This window comes from Chelon labrosus (assembly GCF_963514085.1).
Source record: "Chelon labrosus genome assembly, chromosome: 24".
Taxonomy (NCBI): domain Eukaryota; kingdom Metazoa; phylum Chordata; class Actinopteri; order Mugiliformes; family Mugilidae; genus Chelon; species Chelon labrosus.
In genome coordinates this window covers 2,555,885-2,571,933 of record NC_140357.1, presented here as the reverse complement: position 1 = coordinate 2,571,933, position 16,049 = coordinate 2,555,885, and the positions used below count along the sequence as shown (strand labels likewise).

General features: G+C 44.4%; 1 protein-coding gene across 1 annotated transcript in view; it reads right to left on the bottom strand.

Moving 5' to 3' along the window:
- The window catches only part of filip1l (filamin A interacting protein 1-like), a 30,936-nt gene extending 18,618 nt beyond the window's left edge, over window positions 1–12,318 (bottom strand). Inside the window, exons 1-2 of the mRNA XM_084574231.1 lie at window positions 12,304–12,318; window positions 12,027–12,205 (exon numbers count right to left, since the gene is read on the bottom strand). Coding sequence (XP_084430357.1) covers window positions 12,027–12,205; window positions 12,304–12,312 — 188 coding nt within the window. The 5' untranslated portion in view covers window positions 12,313–12,318. The remainder of the gene's footprint in view (window positions 1–12,026; window positions 12,206–12,303) is intronic.
- Window positions 12,319–16,049: the final 3,731 nt, after the last annotated feature.

Genomic DNA, 16,049 nt, shown 5'->3' with positions numbered 1-16,049 from the left:
TTAAGTGCAATTAGCCCTGGCACGGAGCCGAGCGCGAGGAGGTTTTATGAGATATTCAAAAAATGTGAGAACATCTGGTGGCGGAGTTGAGTGGATCTTTACATACAGTGCAGTCCTCATAATGTTTACACCTTTCATCATTTCCTGCAATGTTTTGACGTTGTACATACACTACATGTATATACACACTCAGGAAATTGCTCAGTTATGTACTGTTCTCTAAGGCCAGTCTTACGCTGAGATCACATGTCAATCCATCTTGTGGAGATGTTGACCAATCAGCATCCTGAGAGGAACGACTGGCGGCGACGAGCTTGTTGTCGGTGCGCTAGGTTCTTTTAGGTGCAGATGTTCCTTAAAAAGACGGACACAGTCGTTGGTTGAATATAGACAGTGATAGATAACATGTGCCCTTTCCAAACTGCTTCCAAGGACAACCTCCCAGATGGTTCTGTGTAACATCTGGTGCATCTGGCCACTCAGCAGCTCCACTTAAGCTCCAAAAAAGCTTCCCAAAGGAATCTTAACAGCAATTTTTGAACCTTCCCGTCTCATGCCTACTTTTAAACTTGCGGCCTCCCTAAAGCAACCCAAGCTCTCGACTTAATTGAACATGAGGAGAAAAAGGGAGCGTGAACCCTTTCGGGGGGAATGAATTTGCGTTTGTGCTCAAAACAAACACCAAATTAGTTTTTAATTTGATGCTAAAAATGCATTTAATTTCACCCTTTCAAGCACGAGAGAAAGTCTCCCCGTTCAAAATGTAATATTAAAGTCTGGACGCAGTGCAGTCGGCTGTGAGACTCCGCCAAGGCCAAGCAGAGCAAAAAGAATAGCTGGTAAATCAGATTTTTGTTATTTTGGGTAGAGCCTGGAGCTAGCTTTAATATATGGCTTCTAGAAATGTGAGCTCATAATTTTCTTTGTTTGAAAAAAAAAAAAAAAAAAAAGAGAGCGCCTTAGGAATGAGCTCATGCTATACTTACATTAAATTAGAGAGATCCAGGCATAGCATTTATTCTCCCCGTGTTTGCTTTTTGTCCAAACCGCAGATACCATACCTCCTTCTTGGCATCTTTAAACTTAACAAGAACCCTTCTTAAATTGTTAGATGCTTTCAAATAGATTAAAGGTGATATGAGGGGATGATGTGATGTTCTCTGCTGTGAGAGGACAAACAGTGAGTGCTTTTCTAGGGCAGTGACATAAGAAATAGTGTCTTATCAAGAAGGTATCAGGCTTTCAGCATTCTGTGTCACATGCCTCACTTTGCAGGAGTACTATCCAACGTTATTTGTCTCCTTTCTGATATGGATACTTCCTCTTTCTTCCACTTCACTAAGTCATGAGAGGCTCCTGAAACTGGATAGACCCTTTAAACAGTTTTTCCACCCTTTAGTCATACTCCCAACCCGCCCACGCTCCCTCCCACCTCTTGTCACTGCCAGGAGAATTTGCTCACTCTCGAGCCCAGAAACATTTGTCCTGAGATATCAGCCTCCGGACTTTGACAAAAGTCTCATTTCATCACTCTAATCTTTTCTCGCGAAGTGTGCGAGCCATCTCAAATCCCCCTGCAGAGCCATCAAAGTATAATCCAGCAGACATCTCTATCCTTCATTGTTACATGGGTATCAAGCTGAGTGCCAGCCCTTTACGGCTCACTGAGGCTGCAGTTCCTCCCCAGGTCAACACAACATCAGGATAGGAGATCTTGGAGTAAAACTAAATTGACTGCATAATTTAATCTTGGAATAACACAGTGTAATTGAGGTTTTGGGCGCTCATCAAAAAGACTCCGGAATTGACTTTGAGGAAGAGTGCGGTTCGGAGTTTTGGGCAGAGAAAGGTGGCTTTTGTTTGTTTTGCTGCGATGACACCGCTGCTCCGAGACGTATGTTGTACATTCTGTGGTTCGAGAGCGATTAACCGTAGGAGCCGCCGCGCTGGTTGCGCTGGTGTATTAATTAGCTTGGCACTGATCTCATCTCCTGCCATAAAAATACAGAATTTGCTTCTCTGTTAAGTCATGCATCTTATTGAGACTTAAATTACATTTCTGCAGATTCTTTGTGGGCTTGTAAATGATTAAACTGTTGAACATTGCTTCCACATTCTTCTACAAAAAAAAAGATTCATTTCCTTGAAATATGCATGAAAACAACCTTTTCTATTGAGGGAAAAAGGTGTGTCTGAGAAGACATTGTTTACCCTTGAGTCCTAACCCTGAAGCAGACCAGTGCCAGTTTTTCTCCAGTCTTATAACCTTACAGGAAAACGCTCTCATCAATCATCTCCGGCACCTTGCATCGAATCGGGGAGGAGGGAATTTAAAACCCACCCGTGGCTCTTATTTCCTGGTTTCTGGGGTTTCTTGTCAAAGCTCAGGATGAACTAGGATAGGGTGGTCCTCCTGACAGCTCTCCATTGTTCCCCGCCAACAAGTCAGTCCCTAAAGCTTTAAATTTTGGTTTCCATATCGCAGCGTGACACCCCACCGCCACAGTCTCGACAGGTCATTCTTGACTTCGGCCTTGGGATTTTTTTTTTATTTTTTTTATTTTTTTTTTTACAGCTGGCATAACCACGCCTTACGTTCTCAATTTTCATGTTTACAACACGGGAAAACTTTCCTTTGAAATTACGGATGGCACAGACAAACCACTTCAGCTACAAATTAAGAGCTGCGTTCATTCATAACAAGAAACCAAAACCAGTACATTTGTTTATCGGTCTCTGTCAGAAAAACTTTGTCATGGAAAAAGCAAATTGAACGCCGCTTCCTGTAAACATCCCTAATTAACAGTTCCCACCTCCGAATCAGATGCTTCCTAACATCCTGAGAAAGTTACAAGAGCTATTTTCAACTTTAAAAAACAGCCAATGAAGAGAGGAGACTCACTTAATGGACGTCAAACTATTTATTGCTGTGTTTAGATATAGGAAAGATGTTTGGCTTCGTGTATAGTGTCCTCTGTTGTGCCAGTGTTCCTTTACCCTGGAGTGTGATTAGCTAACGCAGCTACTACCAGACAGGATGCGACTATTTACTGGTCTGTTTACGCAGCAAGGTGTCCTTCATCTACATGAGTGGCATGCGGTGAGAGCATGTGGGACGTGGAAAAGTTTCCATCTCGTAACGACGCGAGGAAAGATAATCTAATTTCGTCTGTTTTATCCTAAACAAAGTCCCAGAGCTGGCGTTTAGTCGCCTGGAAGGCCTGGCTAAACCGAAGCTTCCTCCCGGCAGCTGAAACGGGGATATGAGGTCATGATGTGATGACACGAATTTCCTCATCTGCCAGTGTTTAACACACAACTCTATATCTAAAAGGTTTAGCCTTTTAGAAATATTTGTACTTTGTGTTAAACACAAGTAAGTGGGTGCATATGGGTGCTTACTGATTCGAGCACTGATAGTCCTTAATAATAGCAGTAGAGTTTTAAAGGAGCTATTTTCACTCCTTCTCTTGACAGCGTAGTCTGCAGTCTGCTTTCAGTTTTGTCGTCATTGCATAACCTAAAATACTGCCACTTGCACAACTAATGAGAGGTCGGCGTTACAAGGCAGTAAAGTGGGATCAGTTGTAGTTGTGTCTGAGTTGTGTTACGAGTACATGAGCTCAGTATTGGACTAATATCCTTTACTGGTGTCAGTATTGGTGTAGAGATAAAGACATTTTCAAATGCTTATTAATGTGTTTGTAACTCGTCTTTTGAAGCATCTTCAAATATCTATCAGCAGTTTTTGACGTTTCATTCATTAACTTTTCTTTATGGCTGCCTACGATACTCCAGCTGCTCATGGAGGCTGAGCAATATGGCTGAAAGCTTAGGAAGAAATACTAACTGGACCTTTAGTTTATTTATTTTTTTTGGACACATTTGGAAGCAGTTTCTTAATTGATTTGTTACTGTATATTCTCAGTTAATGCTTTGTTTTTTGCTGTACATCATTGAATATGATTACAGCTACGTGTTGACAAATGCATTAATAATGACTTAAGAATTTCCTGCTTGTTATAAACGGTTTCCATCACGTTAATGACCCAACACAGCACAGCGCCGACCCCGTTTTTTTGTGAAACAGAATAGCCGTAAAATGTCACCACATTGATTCGCTTCCCCCCCCCCGTTTGCACAATTCATCGCGGCCGCGTCCAGATAGGCTCTTTGCCACAATGGGACATTTGAGTTGGCAGATCCAGACAGGCTCTTTCCTGCCTCCATATTTCACTCACTATCTCGACGCTGACTTGGCCGGGAGTGCTCATTGTTCGGACGCTACAGCTGCCAGCTACGGGGACGCGGAGTGCGAGTTTCTCGCCGTCGCTTCCTTCCAGCCTGACAGAACAGCAGGGAACAATGGCTTCCCTTTGCAATGCTGTGCAAAGCTATAACTCAACATGTTGTCTGCTGTAACAAATGAGAGAAAGAGAAAGTAAATCGGAGGCATTAGGCCTCACTGCCCAGTAATAGTATCCTCTACAATGTCAAGTTTGCGTGTCTTTCTTTGGATTTTCTCTGTTGTCTATTGCAATTTCTGTCTCGCCATCGTTCTCCGTCTCCAGCGCTGGCAGAGGCCGCGCACGGTTCACGGCAAGCGAAGAAATGTCATGCTAAGTCTACATTAGCTGCATTTTTCTCCCTTGACCCCCGTCCCTCCGCCCTCGGTGCTATTTCCTTTCACAAATAGAAGATTAGCTCATACATCACTCCTGCAGATTCCCAGTCACAGTAATCATCTGTCAGGCTCCGTTCAATGGATCACTCTGTTCTTTCCTAAGCCTGACAGATGTTAGATGCTAGAAAGAAGCTGTCAAATTGCTCTAATAACATTTTGGTTCATTTAATTCTGCCGTTAACGGTCAGGTTTTGTCATTCTTTGATTGAGGTCTGGCCGTTAAGTAGAAGAAAATGAACTTTTCCGTGAGAAGAGCATCCTCTGAACTCATCTGAGTGTGACTAATTCAAGGCAAAAACAAGTGCCTCACTCAAATTCCTTACCTGTTCTGCTAAATAGCACACAACACGTAACGGCTATTTTCGGTTTGATTCTTCTTTTATAACAAGTCTATAAAAGGTTGGAAAAACACAAGCAGTGAGGCTCGGGTCCTTGTGGTTGGTGAGGTCTAATCGCTGCATTCTGTGAGGGAGATGTAATCACATTACGCCATATGAAGTGACGAATCGCTGGGCCTAATTATCACCCCGTATACAGATGTGATATTTTGACAGGCAAACAAACAACTTTTTTTTTAGGGCATCGACTTCTGTTTTCTGTTCTGACGCATCAAAAAGCGTTTTCTCTTTAAAGATCGCCTTCATTTCTCAGTGATGAGACGACGCCCGGCCAAAACAAGAGCCAACAATGACACGGTGTTAATGAAATAAAATGTCACCTGCCGTTTTCACACAGCTGTGTAAAGTCAAACCAAAACAAAACGCTTTTATTCGCTCTTAAAGTGAAATTAATGAAAGATAATTATCCAAATAAATCACTCCTCGCGCTGCGGTGTTTAGATAGAGTTGTGTAATTCGAAAGCTTTTAAGGTGAAGTTAAAGAAAAGGAGGACGGCTTCTCCTTGTTACTGGCGGGTTCAGACAAATGAGCTTGAGGTCGAAGAGGCTGCGGAGCGATCTGGCCCGTTATCTGGCCGAAGCAGAAAAGGGAGTGTTAGTCGACCAGCGTGAATTAGGTCAGTAGCCACTCAGTTTTTCCAAGTGTGGGAGTGATGCAGCGATTGGATACACAAACAAAGGTGGGAAGAGGAGCGAAAACAAGCCTTGCCTGCATTTTAAATCCTCTTTTGCAGCATCCGCCTTATAGTCAAGCCTTTATATTCTGGTATTTACTTACTGGATGAGTTACTTACTGCAGGATAAATTATTCAGTGCTCAATCATAATGGCTTAAATGGATCTGCAAGTTTTTTCTAGAAGTTTATGCAGATTAAATGTTTAAGAAGATTTGATCTCCAGTGTTGTTCTCTTCCATCGAGCAGATACAGATACAGAGTACCCCATTTTGCTTCTCATATACAGTTTATTTTATTTAGATTATGACTGCATCATATTTTATACTTATTTCCTCTTCTGTCTGGATTCTGTAAACCTGACTAAACCAGATCTATTGTAAAGTTTTTACCATGCAAAGCCCATTTGCTCCAGCGAGTCGCTCACGTGTTTTTGGAGACAAGGCAGAGAGTGTTTTGAAATGACTGGAAATGGCTGCATGTCATAATGTGTGTTTGGAGGGTGTTGCTGAATGTGTCACATTTGTGCGATCCCTGACCTCAACATGGGGCCGCGCGGGTGGAGCTTCAAAGCATACAACTGCAAATATCCGACCGACGTCACATACAGTAGCCCGCTCGAGGAACGGCTTCCCATAAAAGGGAATGTTTGAACCGTCGAAACGCGCGTTTTCCTCGAGAAGCGTTGAATTCGACAATGTGGAGCGCGTCGTAGTTTAAAACTGACCAGACGGTTCCTTTCTAAACATCTCCCATCACATACCTCCACTTCTCATTCATCATACGGACCTGGCTTTGGACAGGAATGTATAAAATGCACTGGGCTGGAGACGTTTTTGGGAGGAATACAGGTGTGCTACTCCTCAGAGTCAGGAACAGCCTTTGCTAAGAGGTCAGCAATCACATGTCAGCTGTACAGTTGATGAATGAGGCCGACTCCTGTCTCCTCACCAACAGTTCTGGGAGTACTGTTAATATCCTAACGATGCATAGGTGCAGACAGATCCTGCTCATGTGCACACGCGAGCATGCGTCCGTACCGCTTGACAACTTTATATTTTTTCTGCAAAGTTCACAACCTGCCTCTCAGGTGAACTTGCAGAGGCAGGAACAAGCGATCGTTAATAACCAAAAAATCTCAGATCGTAAAAAAAAAAAAAAAAGAAGAAAAGCCCTGTGTTCTGTTTCAAAGAGCAGGGCAGGTCTGGATAATAAGCATCCCAGCGATGATGAGGGCATCGCTGAGGAATGTTCTCCATCTGATCCACATGAGTGATGTCACCGCCGGCCGCCGCTGTTAAGTCAACCAGATGGCACGAACGTACGCTGTATTGCGTGCCCTGCAGACAGTTAAAAGGTGGAGGGAGGTCGTGCGCTGTCAGCTACTGTGCTTCAGATCTGCGTCGGAAAGCTCGGTAACACTCATCGTCACTTATCGTGCCAATAAACTGCACGTTTTCTTCCTTATCATGCGCAGGCGGTTTCCTGTCACGCGGCTTTGTTTGTTTCCCATAAAGGCCTTGATGCACCCTGCGCACGCAGTGACTAATAAATTACATAGAATAGAGTTTTATACGGGGAAAGTACACACGTTTTATTCCTCTTAATCAGGGACTGTTGCTCAAGCGGGATTACGTTCAGCAGCCACACGCATAGCATTCAGTGGAATGCCTTAGCCTTGAATCAGCCAAGGATCATTTTTAATCAGATGCAGATTTTAGTATAACTTTGTCTCCGTTTTTTTATAATTCTTAAATAAATAATGCTCACGTATAAAAATCTAATCTCATATTAGTCAACTAAGACTGGCAGATTCTTGGGCTGCATTTATAACCCCTGAACTCCAGAGCCACACAAAGACAAACAACACCACTGAAATATTAACAAAATAAAAAGCCCTTCCATCCATATAACCGTCAGTAACTCTGCACCTTATACCTCTTGTCTCCCTTTGGAATAAACTGATCCTAGACCTGCTGGTAAACATGAAGGCGCCGCGTGCATTTCACTGACATTACGTCACAGCAGTTCACGGTGTTCATGTTCGCTGTCATGTGGAGGCATCGGCTTCCACGGTTTCCTGGTGTGACTTTAAATGAACCGGAGCCTTCTGGGTTCGGCGCATCCTGTGACAGCCTCAGCTGAACCCCTTCCTCTAAAAGCAACCAGGATGCCTCAGAAGTGAGCCCGGGATTTAAGCACATTCTATACATAAAACCAGAGGATACACATGGTCATAAAATTCACTCTCTGCCCTTTAGTACTCCGCGGAAGAACAAAGGCGAGCGAAAGGGCCTGTCGAGGCATAGCCGCATTCAGTGTGTGCGTGTATATCTGCGCGCTGAAGTCATGTTTAAAGTAACATCTGCTGATGGTTAGGATGCCGCTCTCGCTCTCACACCCTCGCTGCTCCTGCAGTACCCGGCGCGCGGTGAGGTCATCACTCGCGGACGGCTGCTCGGTCCACGATTAATCAGAGGGGAACCGGGTTCATCCCCAGCCTCCCGCCTGGATTTACATGCTTTTTAGGGTTTCCAGAGAGGAGGTCAGTCACAGCACATACGGGGTGTGAATTTAGACGAAGAAAGAGGCCGAAATCCACAAACCCTGCTTAACAGCGCCCCGGGATGTACTCACAACTTGCTGTTTTCAGAGTCCCAGTAAAAGGAAGTGAGTACATGCAGCTAAAATCCATCATACAACAGCAGATTAACGAGAGTGAAGTTAAAGCCCGGTGCAACCTGGTGCCTCTCATACTGTACATGTCGAGCCGTGGCAGCCGCTTTCAGAGCACACAAATGTTTCAGCTCCCCTTAAACATGTGATAAGTGGCTTTTAAGGGTTTTTCACTCTTTCAGGCCCACTGTAATAATGTTTTTGGAAGGAGAAACAGACGCCACTGAACAAACTCTGCTTTCTGCGCTTTGGGTGAAGGACTAAACGCTGTTTATTCAAGCTCCTCGGGGTTTCTCTCCTTCTTCCTGCTCAGTGACATGTCTCCCTCCACATCTTTAGGGCGTGAACGGATGGTTATGTGACAGAAATATATTTTCTCAAGCTCTTGTTAGGACTTGCTTGTGATTTATTTGAACTTCGGCGTGTAGGCCGTCGGTGCTATTAGCTATAACTGCGCTGTACTCGTAGAAATGATGGTTGGGAAAACTAACCATTATATGGTATGGTCAACATTTTGATTATATTGTCACTATAAGAAGAATAGTACAACTGCTATGGCTATGCATTTAATCAGAGCAGGGAAACTGGCTTTGTCCAAAGAAAACTCGCTAATAATTCACGAAATCAAGTGGATTACGCGGTGACAGTTTACATTTTAGATTTGCAATGTTTTATTTCGCATTTAAATAAATCATCATAATGAGTTCCAGGAAGTCTTTCTTAAAGCTTTCTTGCCTCTCTTGTTTCTCGTCCTGTCTGAATTTCAGCTTGGAGCCAGTAGAAATGAAGACCAGGGCTGCATAATAAGACCAAAACTTATGATAAATATCCAGCTTAATTAAGTCCACAGCAATTGCCTCTACGGCCGAGTCGTGCCGCAGGCTAGGAATTCTCCATGACACTTTATTTATGAACCAATGAACCAAAAAGACCGGCACACTCAGTCAAGAGCATGCACTTACACCATTACCATATAGTATAACTCATAATTATCCCAGCGGCGACACTGAAAACTATAATGTCTCATGCGAGGATTGTCTGGACAAACAGAGGCGGGGATGAGGTAACACACATTTACCTTATACCTTTACGCACACGGTGCATAAACAAGACTGCGCCCAATCACTGAGGATGGATGACAACGGCAATGTTGAACACCTCTACACACACTTATACTTACACTCGTATGCACACACTAACTCTGACCAAATGCAGGACTATTTCTATGGTGACCTGGCGTCTCGCTGAACATGCGGTATGATTGATACTTCTCGGAGCCATTAGGTTAGTTTTCCTTTTTTGTTCTCCTCTCCCTCGTATAAATCTTTCGCCATTTCTCACGCGGTAATTAGCCCGACCCTGGACGGAGGGCTATTTTTCATGGCAGCCTGTCCTTCCTGACATGCCCGGTGACAAAGCACAGACCGTTGTCACGCCGCCCTCCGCTCCAACTCAAACACCCTGCCACGGCTTAAGTGCAATGATGTGATTGTCCCAAATAGGTCACGGGCCGCCGTCCAGCTGTGTATCCTTTGCGAAAATAATTGCTGAGAGTGCGCGTGTGTGTGTGTGATACGTGATATTGCTGAGGCGGCAATAAACAGAGCACTGCCCAGTAACTGTGACATTTACAGAAGAAATCAGTCAAACTTGTTTCCACCTTGGGCCCTCGAGCCGCCTCTGTCTTGGCCGGCTTTTTTAACATCTAAATAATTCATCCCGCGTTCATCTCACATTACAACTTTTTGTGGATGATAGTTTCCCCCGTCGGAGTTATTAAGACTTCTGCAACATGCCTTTACAGTGTTCAAAAATAGTGATCGAGTGCACGGTTTCACACAAGGCTTGAATTTATACGCACAATATGCTGCTGGCCTGTTATCTGAACTAAATAAATCACACGCTGCTATATTTATGGAACAGGTGTTATCAGTGCGCCTGTTATAGTATGGAAAGTATAAACGTCCACCACCGGTGTTGAGCTAAGTGCTAAAATGGGCTCTGTAAGCAAGTTAGCATGATGATGATAGCATAAAGGCTTAACCATAATAAGGCCTGCGTCCACAGTAGAGTGTGTTTGAATCTGTTTCGCATGCTCTAATTGAAGCCGCCTGAGACACCTATGTGCCAAAATGTGTTTAAAAATCTTTAGAGCGTTCCCAAAGCCTGTAGGATCCACCGTTGCAAGAGAAAGACGGCTTTAATACACTTCTGCGATTCAGACAGCGAAGAGAGTTACATCACAGCCCATTATGAAACCATAAACAGTCTGATCTTCGAGTGTCCCTAGCTCTGAGCTGCAGCCTCAAAGCCCCACTGGCACTGACATGCACACAGAGCCGAGTGATGGTTTTTAAAGGACACGGTTTTTCTCTCCGTTTCGCTAATATCCTCAGCGCTGCTATAAAGCAGAGCTGTAAACGTAAAGCCTATTTGTGTATTTAAGCCCAAATTATCTGTCAGAAAAGTCTTGCCCTCCCGCCCTCGGCCGCTGGATCGCGTCCAGAAGCGACTCTCGGTTTGCTCCAGGTTTGTTGCAAACTTGTTCAATAAAAGGTGATAATAAAAGTAAAGGACCTTCTCCAGGTCATGGGAACAGCAATAATGAAACTCTTTATTGTGGATTTTCCCCTGTAATCCTGAAGAACACTTTGATTTAATGCTAACATTACCTAGCATTATTAGTACTTTATGCTTTGGCTGAGTGGCTGGAGTTGGACTGAGGATTTGAACCACTCCTTTTACTGGCTGACAAACTGCTTTTGAGCAAGGCACTGAAGGCCGCTACCTGAACCCTGAAGTACATGCTGACATTGACTTGTAAATACACCACAGGGACAGTAAGGCAGCCTGAAATAAGCTTAAATAAGAAGGTGAGATTGTGATTTTGTCTTCAGCTTGATGCCTGATCCGTGCTTGGAGTTTTCTTTCTTTTTTTTTTTTTTTTTTTTTGTGCTGCCTGTTGGAGCTTGACGAAACATGCTGTGCAGCTCAGCATGGGTGGTCAGCGGTGTTTGGTTACTTTTCATTTATAGCACTTCACATATAACCACCTCCAGTGGTATTTCAAGGAGAGCCCTACCAATTTACACACCAACATGAGCCTAAATGTCTTGGGGAGTACTGTTGCATATGTGAATAAATCTTTTTAAAGCCTTTGGTGGCTTCTAAAGTCTGATAAATAACCTTAAGTGTTGCCACTCGAGACAGCGTGGTCTGAAGACTTCTCATCTCTGCTTAAAGGTAGAAATGGCTACTAGTAGAACACTACCATATCTCTGACTCACTTGATAGTGGTCAGATTGCACCGTGGGTAATGTAGTTCCTCGGTTTTAGCAAGAAAGGAGAATGCATGAAATAATAAACAATATCTGTGTTTCTGCTGCAATGATTTTGTACAGTTTTGTTTCTTGGCCTACTCGCAATGACAATATTTTTCATTTTCTTGGAATCAACTTCTCCAGTTGAACAAAAGCACACTAACTCTGTTTTATAAGCAACAGGAGGCTTGCCTAACAAATGTTATGTAGTGCAACTGCATCTAAATTTAGCATTTTAGTCAAAGTGTGGCTCTCTGGTTCATTCTCACACTGACCTCTCGCGCTCCTGCTCCAGCAGGTTGGTGAACTCGTCGCTCTTCTTCATGAACTCGCCGTGGTTCCTCTTCTCGTCCTCCAGCTTGAACAGGGCCTGTTTGTGCGACTGCTCCACCATCAGCAGCTGCTCCAGCATCCGCCGGTGCGTCTCCCTCTGCTTCTCCACCAGCTTATCCAGCTGCGGCACGAGCGCACAGAAAACATCTGTCACGTCTGGATTCTAGTAGGTTATTTACACTTTTATTAAGGGAAATGTAGTCGGAACCGCGGTGTTACCTCCACCATGGGTTTCTCGTAGATGTCTTCCAGGAAGTCGTCGGACTTGCCCTGGACGCCATCTCTCTGCAGGGCCTGCAGGACTTTCTGTGGTGTGACAAAACCATATTTGGCCTCCAGCAGGGCCAAGTCAATTTTCTCTGCCTTCAGCACTGTGATCACCTCATCTCTGGCCTGCAGTGGGCGAACAAAGTGAACTTTGTTAGAGCCAGCTTTGTAATGCGGGATTAATATGCAACAGACTTTCAATATGTAGCGGCGAGACATGACTCAGTTACAACGGGGTACACTGTGGAAACTTTGTGATTTGTTCAGAAATATAAAAACCCACATATTTGTGAGAGGAAAATTAACACAATAGAGGGATTTCAAGTGGGGGCTGCAGTAACCAAAACATGAGAAGTAGTGAGAAGCGATCCAATAAATCAAGTTTGTCAGGTGAGTGACTACTCTTTCCAGCTATTGAGAAATGTAAGAGACCAAGGCTAACACCACCATTAGCAGGATTTTCTGTACGGACTTATGTGTGCCAAGTACACACCACAGACAGTATGTTTTCTCTGCAGTTAAAAACCAGTTGGACAGTTTCTTGAAGTTGTCCCATCTATAGAAAGTGTGAGGTGAGGGACATTGAGGGTCACTCGACAGAATAAGTTTGGAGCTACTGCTTTAAAATTTGCTGGAGAGACCTTTCCAAATTAAACGTAATCTTCTTTTCCTTCTGTCTCTGCTCTGTTTGCTATTGTCTGCTTAGTTTCCTTGTATTCAGCTCGTTTAACCTCATTACAAAGGCAGACTCTGCCTTGTATGTATCATGCAGCAACACTGCCAGGGGATTCCTGGATCTGATGCTGGAATGACAGGAAGTAGCCTCAGCTGTTAGCTGTCCATTAACACAGGCTTTTAGTCCATCTTGAGTGCCCACTGCTCACTGAGCCAGCGTGTCTGACTACATGTCCGAGTGGGGCCGGTGCCATGTGTGTAGGCCCGGCTGCCGTAATGGTTAAATGTTCCCACGGCTCAATCCAAGTGTGCTCTGTCATCTCTGCAGTTGGGATTACCTGAAGCTCTCCTTCCAGCAGGCTCAGTAAAAAGACGAGGTCGTCTCGGGAAAGGTCCCTGCCCTTCTCCCTCCGGCCGCCCTTCGCAGCGCCGGCGCCGGCGCTCCCGCTCGCGCAAGCGCTGGTGCCGTTCTTGTTCGTCTTGTGGTTCCGCTGAATGGTGCCGGTGTCGTCCGGCGGCTCCCGGTGTCGACTGCGGCGCTCGGCCCTTCCCGAGGGCTCCTCTCGCTCTGCAGATCGTTTGCGCGTGTCCACCTGCTGCTGCTGCTGCTCCAGCTTGGCCTTGGTGACGTCCTCCAGACTGTTGCTGCGGGAGCGCATGTTCCTCTACCTGTTGAATGAATGGAAAAAGGAAGAGTCTCTGTTTATGTCCACACACATTTCCTGCACCCAGTGCTCCGTCTGTGTGTCTGTGTGTCTGTGTCTTGTCTGGTTCTTGCATTAAGTCAAGACAGATGTAAAAGAATCAGCATATATAATGTGCCAGAATTTAATCCATGACCTTGACTGACAAAGGCTTAAAAGAACAAAACACATGCTATCAATCTGTGTTATTACTTTGTGACTAATGACATGTTTTAATTTATATTTTTAGCCCAGAGGGTTTCACCCTTAGCAGCCATGGATATCACTATTAGTAAACCACGACTACTTCAAGTGCATTTAAACAAATCATCGAGACAGTCCAGCGCAGGGATCGCACAAATGAAACCAAGTCCAATAGCAGCAGAAACATTTCCCGGACTTTTCCTCATCCCGTGCGTGTCTAAACATTTATTGCATGTTAGACTCTGCAGTGGGATCTCGCCACACCGGGGAGATATAACCTGTTCTGTCATCATCCCGTAAGTAGGCCGTAAACTAGACCTGCGCCCTACATGCATGTCCACATGTGTTACGTGTGCAGCGCTGCAACATGTTAGGGTTATGTCATTGTTTGCACTGTTATTAGTCGCTCAAAGGAACGGATTCATCATCGCTGTCTTACCACCAACCGCAACGCATGACTGTGCCGCATATTCCCAGACAGAATTAGAACTTTTTTGGATCCTAGTTCTTCATTCCCGTAGCGATGCACACCGTCATTTACAGCTGGTAAATTGCCCCACAAAGGTTCAGACACTGGAGCGTCGTTTCTTTTTAATGTGCACCTACTTTGTCTGTTGATGATAGATGGTGTGGTGTGTTTGGGGCGCAGGCAGTGGGCATATATGATGAATAAAAAGCATCAAGGCGAGCTAGCAGGGTCTGTTTGGAGTATAGTTTGTGTCTTTGTGACATCTGGTTTATGAATGGGCCATTCAGGGTCTCGCTGACTATGATAAATCGAACTATGATAAATAGATGAATGCCGTAAGCTCACAGGCAAAGGAACTATAAGCTCCTTTGCCAAGTAATTTATTACTTTTTCAGCATTATGCTCAGCTAAAGTAAATATATCCAAACCCCGAACTGAAACAAACGCATGCCGAGACCCATGTCTGAGTGTTTGATGTGAGAGAGAATAATCTGCCCAAAGGCATGACATCATCAGCTATCCGGCTCGACTCGCATCGAAATGTTTCCAACTAACTGAGCTCAAAAGTGGCTGTTCCGGCAAAAGACAGTATTTCACAACAGTATACTTGGTTACGTTTATTTTCGCGTTCGTAACTGGGCAACGTAACATAATGCAGAGCAGCTAGGAAACTGATGTTCTGGGCTCAGCATGTAGAGATCCTCACAGACCATAGATGGATGGAGAAACAGAAAACGGTGGTGGGTCGAGTACTTTGCTTATAACAGAGGGAAATTGCATTATTACAGCAGCTACTTCACAGAAATAACAAATACAATACATTATTTATATTTAAAAGACTTCAGAACTTAAACTACTTACTTTATATGCACAAGCCAAACCTAAATAATCTGAATAATTATTAATATAATACTCCAAAAGCTCTCCAGATGTTTACTAATGATCTTTGGCGTAGCTTAAGTTAAAATAGTAACGTAAGAGTTTTTAAGCTGCGGTCCAGCGTTGCCACTGAAACACAAAGAACTAAACCACATGAGCCGAATTTGCCGGCCTAATTAACAGAGAAACGGCGCGATCGAGACTCCTGCGGCGTGCGTCCAGCCTCTGTGTGAGGCCTCTGACAGTTTATGAGTAAGAAAGATGGCTGGCTGATTGCATTGTGCACACTCTAGGCAAGGCGCCACATGATTCAGAGCTGAGGTAATTCCCTGCAGTCTGAGACAGACTCCACATCGGCTTACTCAGAGATCTGGGCTACAGGCGATAGACAGAACCCCTCGAAATGCGTCCAGAGATCTAGTGTTTGTACAGATTTAGGTCATTTACGTCCTCTTTTTTTCTGTTTGTTCATATGTAAATGATACAGAGCACATTTTGTGTTTGTAAATCTACCCCGAGCTTCAGTCAGCTCTGATGAAACTCAGCCATTAAACCGACTTGACGCAACAAACACACAGATGTTCGCGCTGACACACACACACACACATGCATAACGAGCCCGAGGACGCAGATTTGAGCTGAGGTTGTGCAACGGATCCAAGGGTCACAGACATGTAACGCAGCCCCGCTGGGATTCCTACATGTGCAAGTATCATGTATCTGCAAAATCTCCAAGATGGATCAGAAATACATCACATAGTTCATAAAAAAGTTCACTCAGAGGACGG